This window comes from Leptonychotes weddellii, chromosome 9 (assembly GCF_054177405.1).
Source record: "Leptonychotes weddellii isolate Sample4059 chromosome 9, ASM5417740v2, whole genome shotgun sequence".
In the NCBI taxonomy this organism is placed as follows: Eukaryota; Metazoa; Chordata; class Mammalia; order Carnivora; family Phocidae; genus Leptonychotes; species Leptonychotes weddellii.
In genome coordinates this window covers 35,840,713-35,860,245 of record NC_138377.1, presented here as the reverse complement: position 1 = coordinate 35,860,245, position 19,533 = coordinate 35,840,713, and the positions used below count along the sequence as shown (strand labels likewise).

Sequence of the window (19,533 nt, the reverse complement as noted above, 5' to 3'; positions counted from 1 at the left end):
AGGGTGGTGAGAATTCTTCCGAAACTCAAGTTCCCAGATGCCAGCCATCAACCAACTTTGCAAACAGGACTTTTAAAGGGTAGCAGTCAGTTCTGCTATGCTAACTCTTTACTGTACAGCATGTTGTCTAAGCAGACTTGCACAGAGGTAATCCCTGCAGTATTATGTAAAACAGAAAAAAAATTGGCAATATATGGAATGTGTTTATTAATGAGAAATGAATATTCAAATTTAGCTGTAATCATACAATGAATTCTCAATTGTAGGTACGAGTGACTTGAGCTATTTGCAGTCAACATGCTCAGATCTCAGAGATGTAATGTTGAGAGAAAACTAATTTTTTAAAGTTTTTGTATAGTGTGGTAGTAGCATTTTATGTAAATTTTTAGTACACAAAACATTTTTGTATGTGTGTTCATAAAAAATGTCCAAAATGCTTTAAATAAATAATTAATTTGAAGTTGGCTTTTATACATTTTTTACATTTAGTACTTTTATACTTTTCCTACTGTATTTAGGATTTTATATAGCAGGTTCTAATTTGTTGTTTCTCTGGAAAATATATCCTTGAATTTTTATGTAGTATTACCTATAGATTTTCTCTTTTAACTGTTCCTATTCCTGTAAAGAGCTTAATTTAATGCCCCCTGATATGCAATGAATAATTGTTTTTATTCTTGACATAGAGAATAAAAGTAGCTATGAGTCAGTTCCAAGTGTCTTATCAGTTTTGAAGATTCACATGGCAAAATAAAACAAGCTTGAATATTACTTACTTTTTCTTTTTTCTAATTTGTTTTAGGTCTCCTCTTACCTGGGTCTCATTACTTGGGCCGTTTTCAGGATCGTTTAATATGGATAATGATTCTAGAATGTGGTTATACTTACTGCTGTATTAACATTAAGGTCAATGTACATTTGAAACCTCTCTAGTATTTTTATAGCACATGTGTAAAATTTTACCTGTTATAGACACATCATACACTTAAGAGCTCAACTTAAGAGTATCAAGTAATTACCTGTGAAAACACCTAGGGATTTTTAAAGTGTATTTCAGTATGCACATATTGATAGGTAGACTAGTGTTGATTGTATAATAGAGCATAGTAACAAAATGTAGCTGCCCCCTTTTTGTCCAGGCTTGTTCTTTATATCCTTATCTAGTTGTGCATCTCAAAAGTGTGACTCAGTAATATTTTTTCACTCCTATATCACATAAGCATTCTCAACTTGATAAAAAACCTCTTCTGATCCTTACTACCCTACCTGCTACACCATGTCTTTCTCCTCTTTTTAAAGCAAGATGCCTTAATAGAATTGCTTATAATCAAATCTCAAATTTCATTTCTCTCATTTTCTCTTCAACTTACTCTGTTTTTGACCCTGGTACCTATTACTGTACCAAAACTACTCTTGTCAGCGTCTCTAATAACTATCACATTGCCAGATCCAATGATCAGTTCTCAGACCTGGTCTTATTTGACCTGTTTGCAGCATTTGACACAGTGCCTTCTTTTAGCTTGTTTCATGGGTCAGTCCTTGTCAGTCTCCTTTGATGGCTCCCTCTCTTTTCCTTGACCTCTTTTTTTTTTCTTTAAGATTTTATTTATTAGAAAGAGAGAGAGCACGATAAAGGGGGAGAGGGAGAAGCAGCCTCCCCACTGAGCAGGGAGCTAGAATCAGGGCTCAATCCCAGGACCCTGGGATCATGACCTGAGCCCAAGGCAGACACTTAACCGACTGAGCCACCCAGGCGCTCCTTTTTTCCTTGACCTCTTAACATCAGACTACCCCAGAGCCTAGCAGTCCTTGGTGACAACTCCATCCTTCTGGTTGTTCAGCCCCAAAACATTTGGGCTTTAGTTCAGTGATAGTTCACTCCTGTTTACCTTCATACCCCATATGCAGTCCAACAAGAAATCCTGTTGGCTCTGTCTTTAAGCCATATCCTATATCCCACCACTTCTCACCACCCTACTATTAGCTATCTTTATCTCTTTCCTGGGTAATTGCAATACCGCCTAATTGGTCTCCCTGCTTCTTTCTACCTGTGCCTCCCTATAGTCTGTTCTCAACTAGAGTGATCTTTAGTATCTAACTCATTTCATGTCACTTCTCTACTCAAAACCCTACAATGGATCTCTTTTTTAATTCAGAGTAAAAGCCAAGGCCCTAAATGGTCAGGCTCTCTATTTCCTCTTGGCCTCATCTACTGCTTGAATCCTCTCACTCTACTCCAGCCTACTGGCTATTCTCTCTACCTGGAATGCTCTTCCTTCACATAACCACACAGCTAACTCCCTTACCACCTTCAAGTCTTTGCTCAAATGTTACCTCAGTGAAATCTACTATTGCTATCCTATTTAAAATTGTATTCCCACTCCCTTTCTGGCACTCCCAGTCCTCCTTGGCTGGCTTTACTTTTTCTATTTTTCTAGCACTTATACCTTCTAACAAACTATATAATTTACTTATTTTCGTTGTTGAATGTCTGTGTCCCTTTACTCTATAATGTAATTGTCACAAGGGCAGGGATCTCTGAAGGGATATATCCTAAGCCCCTGGAACAGTGTCTGGCACATAATAGGCCCTTGATAAATATTTGTTGAATGAATAGTGGTGAATGAATGAATTTTTTGTCTTAGCACAGATGGGATAAAATTGCTGGTGACTAATAGGCTTTTTCTTTAGCTCAGTGGTTCTCAAAATTCAGTTCTCCAGATTAGGAATATTAACATCTCCTGGAGCTTATTAGAAATGGACAATCTTGGGTACCACCTCAGACCTTCTGAATCAGAAACTAGAGGAGGGCCCAGCAACCTATGTTTTAACTACCCTCCAGTGATTCTGACTCACCTAAAGTTTGAGAACCTGGTCTAACCTGTATAAGTAAGAGAAGGCAAAATCTCATGCAAAATATTGAGGGCATAATAAAAAAAAAATGTTTAAAAAATATTGAGGGCATTTTCATTGCTTAATTTAGGCTCTATTTTTAAAATGGTATATTTTATAATGCCTAATAATGTGGGTCCTTTACTGATCTTTTGTGCTCTATTATATGTGTAAAGACACACTTTTTGATGACGGTCCTTTTTTCTTTTCATTTTTTTGGACACAAGGTGGCTTAGCAGTACCATCTTACCATCATTTATATGTTATGTGCTTTAAAGTTTACAAAGCACTTTTTTAAAATTTATTTATTTATTTTTTAAATTTTATTATGTTATGTTAGTCACCATACAATACATCATTAGTTTTTGATGTGGTGATCCACGATCCATTGTTTATTTATTTTTAGAGAGAGATTGTGAGGGGGGAGGGGCAGAGGGAGAGGTTGAGAGAATGTGAAGCAGGCTCCATGCTCAGTGCAGAGCTGGATGTGGGGCTTGATCTCACAACCCTGGAATCTTGACCTGTGCCAAAATCAAGAGTCCGATACTTAACTGACTGAGCCACCCAGGCACCCCAACAAAGCACTTTTATTACTTAAATCTTCACAACCTTATGTGCTAGGATTAGTTTTCTTTGAAAGAGAAAAGGAATCTCAGGATAAGTGATCTACTCAAGATTGTGTGCAAACACCTGGTAAAGAGCCATGATTTAAAAATGGCTTCTGATGTTCACATTCCATGTTCTTTCTCTGGATCCTAATACAACCTGACAGCAATGTCTTTTATTAAAGACACTGGTAATTTTGTAAAAATGTATAAATAAGTAAACAATGATAGCAATAATAATAGTAAACAGTGATCTGATGCATCCTCTTCAAGTGATTCCTTATAAAGAAGTAATAAAAATGTGTTTAAAATTCACATAAAAACACATTCAGGGGTGCCTGGGTGATGCAGTCGGTTGTGTATCAGACTCTTGGTTTCGTCTCGGGTCATGATCTCAGGGTCATGGGATTGAGCCCCGCATCGGGCTCCGCACTGGGCACAGAGTCTGCTTGGGACTCTCTCCCTCTCCTACCCTTACGCCCCTCAAATGATAAATCTTTAAAAAATAAATAAAAACACATTCATGGTGTTCATTCTATCAACATATATTTGTTGCATACCAGTACTGTGTCAAGGACTGGCTTAGGCACTGCAGACATAGTAGTAACCAAAAGAGAGCTGCTTTATGGAATTTACATTATAGTTGGAGGAGACAGACAGTAACCAAATACATAAATCTGTATGATGATAATGTTATTATAATTAAAAAACTGGAACAAGAAAATGATTGAATAAATTATGGCATATCCGTACAGTATAATAATGCTGTCATATAAAGTAGGATACAAAACTACTGTATATGCTACATCATTCCAATTTTGCCTTTGCCCTCCAAAAAAATTTTGTATTTAAAACAGTTTTGGGGGACACCAGGGTGGCTCAGTCAGTTAAGCATCTGCCTTCAGCTGGGGTCATGATCTCAGGATCCTGGGATCAGGCCCTGCCTCAGGCTCCCTGCTCAGTGGGAGCCTGCTTCTCCCTCTCCCTCTGCCACCCTCCCTGCTTGTGCTCTCTCACTCTCTCTCCCTCTGTCTCTGTCAAATAAATAAATAAAATCTTAAAAAAAAAGTTTTTTGTAAGTGTGATTCAACCTTCACTATACATACAGTCTTTCAAAATTATGGTCATAGCCAATTAAATTGTTTTGCCAATTTCTAGCGGCATGTCTATAATTTCTTTTAAGATAGCATAATTTTTCATCTCTGTATGCAGCATCAAGTGTGTTAAAGTGCCAGTAAGTTTGAGTAAAGGTGTAGCTCTTCAGTTAAAGAAATTTTTTTGCATTTTCCATATTTTCATTATGAGAATCCAACCCATGGGCATATACAAAAGTAGTTGCTTTTCTCTGTGTAATAAGTGATCATAAGCTCAAGGACCTCTTATTTCTTCTTCAGGGGCTAGAATTGCAAGAGACATCCTGTCATACTGCTGAAGCTCAAAGAGTTGATGAAGTTTTTCAAAGTGCCTTTGAACAAGAATATTCAAGAATATGTCCTCTGAATGAACACTTTGGAAATGTCTTGACACCCTGTATTGTTTTGCCAGTAAAACTCTATTCTGATGCCAGGAATGTTCTATCTGGCATAATCGATTCTCATGATAGTTTAAAAGAATTTAAAGGTGACCTTATCAAAGTACTTGTGTGGATACTCGTCCAGTACTGCTCCAGAAAGCCCAGCGTGCAGGAGGTTGTTCACAAAACTGAAAATAAAGGGAAAGCATCTCTAATAATCCTGCCTGCTTTGAATGCTTCACCACAAACCCAATCCCCAGAAGACACAGATAGTTTAAATTCAGAAATTTTGGATGATTGGTCTGATGATAATGTTTTTGGTGATGAGCCAACTATCAGAAAAGGAAAAGAAGAAAAAGATCAATTAAAAGTTGTATCAGGTATAAATTTGCCTATTCCAGGATCAGTAGAATCACAGGGGGTTGGTGATCATTCTATAGGCACAGTTCCTGAAAACAGTCTTTACAAGTCAGTTATATTGGGATACCCTGTTGTTGACAAAGGAAAACAAAAAGATGTGGCATATATCCCTCTCGTGGAATTCAGTTGTTCTCATTCTCACTTGTTAAGCTTACCTGAAGAGTGGACATCTAACTGTTTGCCTAATTCCAAAATGAGGGAGATGAGCTCATTATTTCCAGAAGAGTGGTACCAATTTGTTTTAAGGCAGTTGGAATGTTTTCATTCAGAACAAAATGCTTCAAATGTACTGGAAGAAATTGCAAAGGACGAAGTTTTAAAAGACTTTTATGTTCATGCAGTAATGACTTGTTATTTTAGTTTATTTGGAGTAGACAATATGGTTCCCAGTCCTGGTCATATATTGAGAGTTTACAGTGGTGTTTTGCCTTGGTCTCTTGCCTTGGATTGGCTCACAGAAAAGCCAGAACTGTTCCAGCTAGCACTAAAAGCTTTCAGGTAATTCATTTTGATTATACATAAACTATGACTGACAGAAAAATATTGATTTTTTTTAACCTAGAAGGACATACGTCTTCATTTCTAACTACAGAAAATAATCACTTTACTAAAAATGAAAAAAAAAATGCTTAGTGTGTACTGTGAGTATATCAGGAGTACATTTTAATTTCTACTTCCTTTTTATTTATGTGGAGAACCTATTTTTCATATGGCTTACTGGATTTCTTCACTTTCACTTCACTCCACCATTTCTCCCTGATCTTTTTATCTGAAATATGTATGATTTTAGTGCAATGTCTTACAAATATCGATTGAACAAACTATTCATCTATAAAGTTGATTTTATAAATTTTTAAAAAAATTCTAAAGTTCTTTGTTTCTCCATTTTCAAGGTATACTCTGAAACTAATGATTGATAAAGCAAGCTTAGGTCCAATAGAAGACTTTAAAGAGCTGATTAACTGCCTTGAAGAATATGAAACTGACTGGTACATTGGTTTGGTATCTGATGAAAAGTGGAAGGAAGCAATTTTACAAGAAAAACCATACTTGTTTTCTCTGGGATATGACCCTAATATGGTAAGGTTAAAAATGTGTTTTTAAACATTTTCATATATTGACCTTAAAGAACTAAAGTATTTGAACTAAGTGTAAGTGATAGAACATTCTGGATATATTAATCGTATCATTAAGGCATTTTGTGACTTTATGGCCAACAGAGTACAATCCTAGAATGACTGATTATTTACTTTTGCAAACCTAATATGAGCTCATTAAAAATGTGTAGCCATTGTGCAGTAACTGACCTATAAGATAACCAAGTAAACTCAATTTTCTATAACATCTTTGACTGAATGGATTATATTCCTATGCCAAATTTGAGTCATGAATTATCACCTTGGATTTGACTCCTAGAAGAAAAATTATAAGTGGCAAAATATTCCTTTTGCTGATATCAGTGTTTTATCTGAAGCAAATCTGACCTGTGAAAATTCAGAGACTCCAAATAGGGAATAACTTTTTTTTTTTAAAGAAATTAGTAGCTGTTCTCATTACGTTTAAACTGTCATCAGGTGTGCACAATGTGATTCAATGTTACACGCTCATTGTAGGTTTCATATCTGGCATTGCAGCTCCATAGATGTGCTCCCCATCAAAAATAATGAAAGTTGGTTTTAAAAAACAACCATTTAAAGACTTGGAAATGGTCCTAAGGGCATATGCAAATGAAGAAACATTTATTCAAAAGTTTCAACTAAAACCCAGGAAGAATAGTGAGAGACTATTCCTTCCCAACTCAACAAGACAGAAACTCCTCAGACTGATCTAAACAAGAAGGGTCTCCTCTCATTTCAGCTCCTAGTTGGAAGACTGTTTTCCTGGGAGAGTCAGGGCTTCACATTTCTTCTCTTACCTCCAGCTACCTGTTCTGAGGCTGGGTTCTGGGTATGTGTAGTTAAGAGATGAGAATTCCTTTCTGGCCAACCCATCTCTTTGGATAGAGGCTTTACTCTGGAGTTGGTGCCACTGAGAATAATGGGGCTCTGGCCACGCTTACCTCCTTGGAAGGTGGAGGTTCCACACTGGGAGAGGCAAGCCAAGAAGACCTGAGGATACTGCTCCCCTTCTACCTCCTAAAGCAGAGGTATCTCTCGGAGAGAAGCATGCCATTGTCTCACCCCCAGATACGGAGCTCTGGCTAAGACATTTTGCCCAGTGGGGGAAGCAGACTGTTAAAAACAGAGGGAGAACTCTAAATGTCTCCCAAAGGAAATTATTTTACTTGCAACAGTGTGGATACATTGACACCTAAGATGCTCTCAAAAACAATGGAGCTTGTGGTAAAGAGTAATTAAGGGGCTACTGGTAAATTTGTTAGAGACATAAACTAAACTGTAAGCTGAATAGGTAAATAGAACCCGGGAAAGAAACAGTAGTGAAGAGCCCTCCTGGGGTCAAAAAATGTGCCCATGTTTAATTGGATCAGTCTATGAAACAATTCACTTCCCAGGTCATTGTTGAAAACATAAAGCAACCACCTGGCAATCATTGGAGCTTAGCAGCTGGGTGTGAGCAATTAATAGATGAAGAGAGCCCTGCTAAAACCACTGCCATCTCATGGTAACTGTGGACATTCACAAGGCTGCAGTCCCTGAGGAACCAAAATCAAAGGCTTCACACTTGCGGGGGAAGTAGGGATTAACTTCACTAAAGTCATCCAGCCACTTACTAAACTAATAAGCAAATAAATAACAAGCCCTGGGGTGGGGGAGGGCAGGGGTCAATGCTCAGAATTGTGGCGGTGTTATATAAAATGTCCAGTATTGAACACAAATTATAGGACATAAAAAGAAACAGGAAAGTCAGACCCAAACACCAGGGGGGAAAATTGCCTATGAGTGATTAGATGTCAGGTTTAACAAAGATTTCAAAGTAGCCATTATAAAAATGTTCAAAGGACTGAAAGAAACCATGCTTAGGGGCGCCTGGGTGGCTCAGTCGTTGGGCATCTGCCTTGGGCTTGGGTCATGGTCCCAGGGTCCTGGGATGGAGCCCCACATCAGGCTCCCTGCTCTGCGAGAAGCCTGCTTCTCCCTCTCCCCCTCCCCCTGCTTGTGTTCCCTCTCTCGCTGTGTCTCTCTCTGTCAAATAAATAAATAAAATCTTAAAAAAAAAAAAAAAAGAAAGAAACCATGCTTAAAGAAGAAAACAAAGTGGATATAGAAGGAAAATACCTCAATAATAAGGTCACATATGACAGCCCACAGCCAACATCATACTCAATGGTGAAAAGCTGAAAGCTTTTCCTGTATGATTAGGAACAAGACAAGGATGCCACTCTTGCCACTTTTATTCAACATAGTATTGTAAGTCCTGCCCCAGCAATTAGGCAAGAAAAAGAAATAAAGTCATCCAATTTGGAAAGGAAGAATTAAAACTCTCACTATTTGTAGATGAAATGATATTATATATAAAAAGTCCTAAGTACTCTACCAAAAAACTTAGGAATAATAAGCGAATTTCGTAAAGTTAACAGGATACAAAATCACTACACACAAATCTGTTGTGTTTCTATACACCAATAACAAGCTATCAGAAAAAGAAGTTAAGAAAATAATTTACAATTACATCAAAAAAATAAAATACCTTGGAGTAAGTTTAACCAAGGAAGTGAAAGACCTGTACATTGAAAACTGTAAGACATTGATTCAAGAAATTGAAGAAGACACAAATGGAAAGATGGATTGGAAGAATTAGTACTATTAAAATGTGCATACTACCCAAAGCAGCCTACAGATTCACTGCAATTCCTACCAAAATTCCAGTGGCATTTTTCACAGAAATAAAAAGACAATCCTAAAATTTATATGGAACCACAAAAGACCCCTAATATCCAAAGCAATCTTGAGAAAGACCAAAGCTGGAAGCATCATGCTTCCTGATATCAATGTATTGTTAGGCCTGTATAATATAGAAGTGTGATATATTTGCCAATAATTGCAGAATGGAAGTCAGTGGAAACAAAGTTGTATTAAGCAAAAGAAATGATTCCAGATGATAACTTGAATCCATAGGAATAAAGGAGAACCAGAAATGATAAAAAGTTAATGTAGCAAAAGCAATAAATATATACCTGTTCCCTTTCAGTTTCTTTAAAAGACATAAAAGTATGTAAAATGGTAATTATAACAATATATTATTAGGCTTGAAACATTATAGATGTAATATGTATAACAATACCACAAAAAGGGGCAAAAGGAGAATAGAATTATACAGGATTATTGTTTCTTATCTCACCAGAATTAGTGTAAACTAATGCTGATTCTGATAAGTTATTTATGGCAAGCCCTAGAGCAACCACTGAGGAAATAACTTATTTTAAGTGAAAAAAAATCATTAAATTAAAATTCTTTATTAGAAGATATACACTCAATGCAAAAGAAGGCAGTGAAAGAGGACTAGAGAGACAAAAAAAAGTTGAGATATAGAAGACAAAAGGAAAATGACAGACTTAAATCCTGCTATATCAATAGTAACATTAAAAGATTAAACAGTTGAAAGGCAGAGATTGTCAGACTGGATAAAAGAACAAACTGAAGGGGCGCCTGGGTGGCTCAGTCATTAAGCGTCTGCCTTCGGCTCAGGTCATGATCCCGCATTGGGCTCCCTGCTCCGTGGAGAAGCCTGCTTCTCCCTCTCCTACTCCCCCTGCTTGTGTTCCCTTTCTTGCTGTGTCTCTCTCTGTCAAATAAATAAATAAAATCTTTAAAAAACAAACAAACAAACTGAAAGTAAAAGGGTGAAAAAGGCATATCAGGCAAGCAGCAACAACAAGAAAGCTGGAGTACCTATACTATTGTCAGAAAATAATAGACTTTGAAATAGAAAATGTTATTAGAGATTAAGAAGGACATTTTATAGTGATAAAAGCATCAGTCCATCAGGGAGCTAGAACAATTATATACGCAGCTAACAATGAACCACCAAAATATATGAAGGAAAATTGACAGAAGAGAGAAATAGACAATTCAACAATAATAATTTAAGACTTCAAAACCCTACTTTCAGTCATAGATAGAACAAATAGGCAGAAGATCAACAGAAGACAGAATGCTTGAATAACACTATAAACCCAAAACACCAAACAGACATCTATAGAATATTCCACCTAAAAACAATAGGATATACATTCTTCTGAAGTGTACATGGAACATTCTCCAGGATAAATCATATGCTAATACATAAAACAAACAATACATTTCAAAGGATTGAAATACTAAAAAGTTTATCCTCTGACCAGAAGGAAATGAAATTAAAAATCGGTAAGAGAAAGATATTGAGGAAACTAGCAGATATGTGGAAATTAAACAACACATGCCTAAGTCGCTAGTGGTCAAAGAAGAAATGAGAATATACATTGAGATGAATGACAAGAAGACACAGTATACCAAAACTTGTGAGATGCAATTAAAGCAGTCTTTAGAGGAAAATTCATAGCTTTAAAATGCCTGTTTAAAAAGAAGATTTCAAATCAATGCTTAACCTTCCACCTTATAACACTGGAAAGAGAAGAGTAAACTAAACTTAAAGAAAACAGAAGAAAGAAATTAATAAAGATAAGAAAGGTTATTATGAAATAGAAAATGAAAAAAAGAGAGACATTACTACTGATCTTATAGAAATAAAAATGATTATAAAGGAATACTGTGAATACTTGTATGCCAGTGAATTATATAACTTAGATGAAATGGACAAATTCCTACAAATACAAACTACCAAAACTGACTCAAGAAGAAATAGATAATCTGAACAGATCTATAACAACTAAAGAGATTGAATTAGTAATCAAAATACTAACTGTAAAAAAAATCTGAAAACCATATATATGGCTTTGTTACACAATTCTACCAAGTATTTTATTTTATTTTATTTTAAGATTTTATTTATTTATTTGACACAGAGAGACAGCGAGAGAGAGAACACAAGCAGGAGGAGTGGTAGAGGGAGAAGCAGGCTTCCTGCTGAGCAGGGAGCCTGATGCCGGCCTTGATCCCAGGACCCTGGGATCATGACCTGAGCCGAAGGCAGACACTTAATGATTGAGCCACCCAGGTGCACCCCCCCCACAAGTATTTTAAAGACTAATACCAGTTCTTCACAAACTCTTCCAAAAAAAATAGAAGTAAAAGCACTAACCAATGCATTTTCTAAAGCCTGTATTACCCTGATACCAAAAGCATATAAAAACATTACAAGGAGGGAAAACTACAGACTAATATCTTTTATCAAGGTGGATGCAGAAATTTGTAACAAAATAATAGCAAACTGAATCCAGCCACGTATAAAAAGAATTATACCCCATGACCAAGTGGTATTTATCCCAGGAATTCAAGGTTTCTTTAACATCGAAAAACCAATTAATGTAATATACCATATCAATTGAATTAAAAAAAAACCATGTAATCATCTCAGTAGACACAGAAAAAGCATTTGACAAAATCCAATACCCTTTCATACTAAAAATAATTAAACTAGGAATAGCAAGGAGTTTCATCAATTTGATAAAGGCATCTATGAAAAACCCACAGTTAACATCATACTTATTGGTGAAAAGCTGAATGCTTCCCTTAAGATCAGTAATAAGACAAGGATTTCATTCACCATTTTTATTAAACATCATATTAGAGATTCTAGCCAAGGTAATTAAGCAAGAAAAAAGAGATAGATTAGAAAAGAAGAAGTGAAATTATCTCTGTTCACAGATAGCATGATCTTGCATGTAGAAAAATCTAAGGAATCCTCTAAAAAACTTAAAACTAGTAAGTTCAGCATGGTTACAGGATACAAGATAAACATAAAAAAATCTATTGTATTTCCATACACTAGGAATGAACAATCTAAAAATGAAGTTAAGAAAACAATTCTACTTAATAATAGGAAGAAATTTAACAAGAAAAGCACGAAACATGTTCTCTGAAAACTATGAAACATTGTTGAAAGGAATAATTTAAGATTTAATAAAATGAAAAAACATCCCATGTTCATGGCTCAAAATGATACAACAATACTCCCCAGTTGATTCACAGATTCAGTACAATCCCTATCAGAATCTCAGCTGGCTTTTTTGTGATATTGGCAAGCTGATTCTAAAATTTGTATGGAATTTCAAAGGACCCTGAATATACAGAACAATCTTTTTTTTTTTTTTTAAGATTTTATTTATTTGACAGAGAGAGACATCGAGAGAGGGAACACAAGCAGGAGCAGAGGGAGAGGGAGAAGCAGGCTTCCCGGGGAGCAGGGAGTCCGATGCCGGACTCGATCCCAGGACCCTGGGATCATGACCTGAGCCGAAGGCAGACACTTAACAACTGAGCCACCCAGGCACCCCTATACAGAACAATCTTAAACAAAACTGTCAGACTAACACAAATTTTGTAACTTTGTACAAACCAACAGTAATTAAGACAGTATGGCAATAGCATAAAGATAGAGATAAAAATCAATGAAATTGAATCAAAATCTAGAAATAAATCCATATGGCTATGATCAACTGATTTTAACAAGGATGCCAAGACCATTCTAAGGGGAAAGAATAGTCTTTTCAACAAATGGTGTTGAGACAGATAGCCACATTCAAAAGAAGGTCATTGGACCCTGTATTAGTTTTCAGAGCTGCTGCAACAAATTACTGCAAACTGGGTGGCTTAAAACAACACAAATTTATTCTCTCACAGTTCTGGAGGTCAAAAGCTTGAAATCAAGATGCCAGCAGGGCCAATTTCTGTACAGAGGCTTTAGGGGAGAATCTTGCCTCTTCCAGCGGCTGGTGACTCCTGGTATTCCTTGGCTTGTGACAGCATAACTCCAATCTCTATTTCTGTCTTCACATGGACGCCTTTCCTATATCCCCCTATGTCAGTTCTCCCGTCCCTTTCTAAGGACACCAACCACTGTATTTAGGGCCACCTAAATTGAGGATGATCTCATCTCAAGATTCTTAATTACACCTGCAAAGACATATTTCGAACAAGATTTACAGGTACCATGGATTGAGGCTGAGATACATCTTCTTTGAGGGATACCATTCAACCAACTGCAGGCCGTTACTTCATACTATATACAAAAATGAACTCAAAATAAATCAAAGACCTAAATATAAGAGCTAACACCATAAAAATCATAGAAGAGAACATAAGAGTGAATCTGTATGATTTCATATATGGAAGTGGATTCTGAGATATAACACCAAAAACATGAAAACAAAACAAAACAAAAATAGATAGGACTTAATCAAAAGTAAAAACTTTTGTGCTTCAAAAGATATAATCAAGAAAGTAAAAAGACAACTCACAGAATGGGAAAAATATTTGCATATATCTGATAAGGGACTTGTTACTAGGATATTTAAAGAATCCTTACAATGCAATAATAAAAAAGACATTTTTATTTAAAATATGAGCAAAGGATCTCTATAGATATTTCTTCAAAGGAGATATACAAATGGCACAATAAATAAGCCCATGAAAAGATGTTCAATATCATTTGTCATGAGAGCAATGCAAACCAAAACCACAATGAGATATCACTTCATACAAGGACATACTACAATGGCTGAAATCAAAAAGTCAAATAAGTATTGGTGGGGATATGGAGAATTAGAACTCTAATACAGTGCTGGCAGAAATGTAAAATGGTACAACCATTTGGAAAATATTTTGGCAGTTTCTTAAATGATTAAAGTTAGAGTTACCATGTGACTCAGTAATTCCACTCCTAGGTATATACCCAAGAGAAATGAAAGCATAGATCCACATAGAAACTTGTACATGGATGTTTGTAGCAGCATTATTCATAACTGACAAAAGGTGAAAACAACCAAACTATCCATCAACTGATGAATCAATAAGCAAATTGTGGTTTATCCATACAATGGAATATCCATACATACAATGTGGCTTATCCACCATAAAAAGGAATAAAATATTGATATATGCTACAACATTAATGAGCCTTGAAAATATTATGTTAAGTTAAAAAAGCCAGTCACAAAAGACCATTATGATTCCATTCATATGATAACTCCATCAAAGGCAAAACTATAGAGATAGAAAGTACATTAGAGGTTGCTTATGACTGGGAGAATGAAGGGATAGAGTAATAGCTAAAGAGCACAAGTTTCTTTTTGAGATCATGAAAATGTTCTAAAATTGTGGAGATAGTTATATATATTTGAATATACTAAAAAAACTATTGAATTATATACTTTACATGAGTAAATTGTATGGAATGTGAATTATATCTCAATAAAACTTTTAAAAAGAGTCTATTGTGTGATTGTCCACTGTCTACTATTTATGACTTATGCATTGTTGAGGCCAGATGGGGTGAAGGAATAGAGAAGGAAAGAGAAGTAGATGAGATTTTGCTGTTTGGGTTATTGAATGAATGGCTGTCATTTCAAGCTTATTCAGAGAGCTACCGAATAGAGGTGATTCTTGATTCTGAAGACAAGTAACTCATGTGTATATTTTAATACACCATTTTCTGTTTAAGTTTGCCTAACTACAATGGAATTTTTCTCTAAGTTTATAAATAAAATGTGAAGGCCTGAATATAACTTTTTCTTCTCCTCCCCCACCCCCCTTTTATACTTTAAAGGGAGTTTACACTGGGAGAGTACTTACCCTTCAAGAATTGTTGATCCAAGTTGGGAAGTTAAATGCTGAAGCTGTTAGAGGTCAGTGGGCCAATCTGTCATGGGAATTGCTTTATGCCACAAATGATGATGAGGAGCGATATAGTATACAAGCTCATCCACTACTTTTAAGAAACCTTACAGTACAAGCAGCTGATCCTCCCCTGGGTTATCCAATTTATTCTTCGAAACCTCTTTCCATACATTTGTATTAGAGCCCATTTTGACTTGTAAGTGTATTGTCATCAAATGAGATGTTTTTATTTTTTCATTTTAGAAAAGTAACAACGTGATTCCTCATAACTTCACTGGACTTCTCTTTCTCCTCCTACAAGTCAGATACCTGAGAAAAGCTAAGCTCTGTAAAGTTGATTCTCTCAGCTATCTTAATGTTTAAAAAACAGTCTAACATAAAAGAAGTAGTTGGCCAACATTTGCGCCCTATGCATTGTGGTAGGCTTTAGCAAATATAAAACATTTGTATAAGATTAGGTAATGAATTTATTAATGCTTTCTTAAATATGTGATAGGTGGCTTGCCTTATAGAAGTCAACAACTATGTAATTTTTACATTCCTAGAAGATATACACACATATCAGTGTTTTTATGTAATGATAATGGATCCTACTGAAGGTTGCATAATGTATATTTATTTATTTGAAATATTAAATTTTATAGTATTTTCAAAACTTTGTGCTGTTTTGTTTTGACATTTAATATGGTCTGAGTGTTTTCATATAATCTATTCATTTTCTTTTCATATACTTCAATTCAGAAACCTTAAAAACTTTTTTTTTAAAGATTTTTTATTTATTTGACAGAGAGAGACATAGCAAGAGGGGGAACACAAGCAGCAGGGAGAGTGGGAGAGGGAGAAGCAGGCTTCCCACAGAGCAGGGAGCCTGATACGGGGCTCGATCCCAGGACCCTGGAATTATGACCTGAGCCGAAGTCAGACGCTTAACGACTGAGCCACCCAGGCGCCCCAAACCTTAAAAACTTATAATAAAACCTCTTCCAATAAAATCTTTTTCCTTCCTTTCCCAGTATCCTTTTGATATATGTGAAAGGAAATGGGTTTATCTTGTTCATCAGGATTAACAATGTTTGGATACAACATAATGAGTGACTGCTAGAGGCCATTCCGTAGATCTGGCTCCTTAAGCATTTCTTTTCAGTTGAATATACTGCTTCTGAAGAATGATTTAACCCAAATGACTAGTGGTTACTAGTGTCTTAGGTATCTAAAGGCGGAAAGAAATGGGAGAAAAATTTTCATAACACAATAAGAACTTTCATTCTTTTGCTGTTTATAGATACAGAGGAGATTGGTGGTTGCATGAGGAGGAGGGTAAGGGTGGATGAAATGGATGAAGGGGATCAAAAGGTACAAAGTTCCAGTTATAAATAAGTCATGGGGATATAATGTAATGGGGATATAATGTAAAGCATGGTGACTATATCTGAAAGTTACTAAGAGTAGATCTTAAAAGTTCTCATCACAAGAAAAAAAATTTTATAACTGTGTGGTGACAGATGTTAACTAGACTTTGGTGATCATTTCACAATAATATATATAAATATTCAAGCATTATATACACCTAAAACTAATATGTTATCTGTCAGTGATACCTTAATTTAAAAAAAATTAGCATTTTCTGAATTCCATGTTCAGTGTAGCCAATAAAAATATTAAAACATGGCTGCTTACAGGTTAAGCATCTGGCTCTTGATTTTGACACAGGTTATGATCTCAGGGTCATGGGATGGAGCCCTGCATTGGGCTCCATGCTCAGCAGGGGGTCTGCTTGAGATTCTCTCTCTCCCTCTCCCTCTGCCCATCCCTGCCCCACTCAAATAATAAATACAAATCTTTTATTTTTTTTAAAGATTTTATTTATTTATTTATTTGACAGAGACACAGCAAGAGAGGAAACACAAGCAGGGGGAGTGGGAGAGGGAGAAGCAAGCTGTCCGTGGAGCAGGGAGCCCGATGCGGGGCTCGATCCCAGGACTCCGGGATCATGACCTGACCTTTTAAAAAATCATTATAAGGGGCACCTGGGTGGCTCAGTCGTTAAGCATCTGCCTTTGGCTTAGGTCATGATCCCAGGGTCCTGGTATCGAGCCCTGCATCGGGCTCTCTGCTCAGCGGTGAGCCTGCTTCTCCCTCTCCCATTCCCCCTGCTTGTGTTCCTGCTCTCGCTGTGTCTCTCTCTGTCAAATAAGTAAATAAATAATAAATCATTATAAGATTTTATTTGTTTTATGCTTTTTTTTTTCCTAAAGAGTATACTTACCGACTTTTATGAGGCAATGGCAAATAATATTAGAATGAACAGTTGGGATGCTAAGAAGGAAGACATAGATGTTTATTAGAATATGGTTATAAAAAAAGATTGAGAGGTCTCAACATAATAACCTAAGTTCCTACCTCAAGAAGCTAGAAAAAGAAGAACAAAATAAACCAAAAGTGAGCAAAAGGAGGATAAGAATAAAGAACAGAGATCAATGAAATTGAAAATAGGAAAACAATAGAGAAAATTTTAAAACAGTGGTTCTTTGAAAAAGAAAAAAAATTTGATAGAATGAAAGAACTCACTAGAAATCAAGCAGCCATTAAAAAGATAATGAGAAGAGAGGCAAGATGGCAGAAGAGCAAGGGGACCTTGTTTCATCTGGTTCCTTGAATTTAGATTAACTATCAAATCATTCTGAACGCCTATGAATTCAACCTGAGATGTAAGAAAAGAATTGGTGGGATTCTACACATAGAAAAGCAACCACTTTTTGCAAGGTAGGAGGTGCGGAGAAGTGAATCAGAGGGGATATATCGGAAGATAAATGGCGGGGCGGGGGAGGGGGGCGAGGGAGCTCCCCTAAACCAGCTACCAGAAAGTGATATAGCTCCGGAACACAAAATAGGAACTTTTAGAAGTCAATTAGAGACGTCCCTGCCTGAAAGGCGCTCAGGTGGTGAAGCAGGACAAAATCTTAGGTGAGACCATGTGGTCTCAGGATCTCCAGGGTCACAGAAAGAACGGGGATGCCTGAGCCAGCAGAGTTCCCAAGCATCAGAGTGGGGAAACCAGCTACGGTCAGCAATCCTGGGAAGGGGCTCTCAGCTCGGTTTGCCATAAACCGCAAACCAGGGCACAATCCAGCGACTGCACTCCATGCAGGGGACCTGCAAAGGGCAGAAACATGGTGACCCTCTGCCTTCCCCACAATAGGCCCATGGCAATCCTCCTTCCTCCTCCTGGAGGAATGGCACAAGTCACACCACAGAAGTCTGAAGAGTTTGATGCACACAAAGACTGCTTTTCCCTGAGGGTGTACTGAACAGCGAGGGTGATGATCTTTCAGCTCCGGGGCTGGAGATTGGGATGCCACCATGTTTATTTTCATCCTCTAAAGTGGCCCAGAAAGGCTTCAGGGAACAAAAGCAACATAGAACAACCCAAGCAGCTTACACAGAGCCCTGCCCCCTGGCAAGGGTGGTGCCACTCCACGTAGGCAAAGACACCTGAGAATTAGCCCCTTCCCCAGAGGACCAGCTGGAACATCAGGGGAATACCAACTTTACCAAGCACACAGAACTGCAAAACTCCAGCAATATTCTAATAGTATATACAATTTGAGGGTTTTTTTCTCATGATTCTTTTATCTTTCAGTTTAAAATTTTCCTTTTCTTTTTTTCCTTTTCAACTAGTTTCTTACTTTATCAACTCTTTGTTTTTAAGTCTTTTTTTAACTTTCATTTTTACATTTACATTTTATATTCTTCATTTTTGTCTTCCTTTCCCTGTATTCAATTTATTTTTGTATATATATGTATGAGTTTTGCTTTCTTTACAATTTTGGGATTTAGTGTCTTCTAACAAACAGACCAAAATACACCCAGGACCAAGTGGATCACCCTGTTTTGTCCACCTGGAAGATTATATTCTCTCTTTTCTCCTCCCCCCCTTTTTTTTTCCTTTTATTTTTTGGTTTCTGACCTCTTTGGATTTGTCTGGTGTGTATTTCGCTTGGGTTCTGGTTGATATTTTTTATTTTGTTCTCTCATTTGTCCATTCTTCCCTGGCCAAAATGACTAGAAGGAGGAATTCACAACAAAGGAAAGAACCAGAGGTAATAGTGTCTGCCACAGATCTAATGATATGGATATAAGTAAAATGTCAGAGCTGGAATTCAGGATAACTATGATAAAGCTGGGCTTGAAAAAAGCATAAAAGACACTACAGAAACGCTTAGTGCAGAAATAAATCTAATGGGGCCAAAATTAAAAATGCTTTAGCTCTTTTCCTCCCCGGCTGCTTGAAGCTAGGCCGCCATCATGAACGACACAGTAACTATCCGGACCAGGAAGTTCATGACTAACCGACTACTTCAGCGGAAAG

General features: G+C 36.7%; 1 protein-coding gene across 5 annotated transcripts in view; it reads left to right on the top strand.

Moving 5' to 3' along the window:
• Nucleotides 1–15,819, top strand: part of PCNX4 (pecanex 4) — a 40,987-nt gene extending 25,168 nt beyond the window's left edge. For 2 of the 5 annotated variants that reach the window (XM_006730044.3, XM_031024494.2), the window contains 4 exons: nt 803–906; nt 4,892–5,928; nt 6,324–6,510; nt 15,094–15,819. In XM_006730044.3, the coding sequence (XP_006730107.2) occupies nt 803–906; nt 4,892–5,928; nt 6,324–6,510; nt 15,094–15,345 (1,580 nt within the window). In that variant the 3' untranslated portion in view covers nt 15,346–15,819. Of the gene's footprint in view, nt 1–802; nt 907–4,891; nt 5,929–6,323; nt 6,511–7,043; nt 14,757–15,093 lie in introns of those variants that run through there. The other 3 variants (XM_031024493.2, XM_081830434.1, XM_081830433.1) reach the window with 3 other exon arrangements.
• The last annotated feature ends 3,714 nt before the right edge of the window (nt 15,820–19,533 follow it).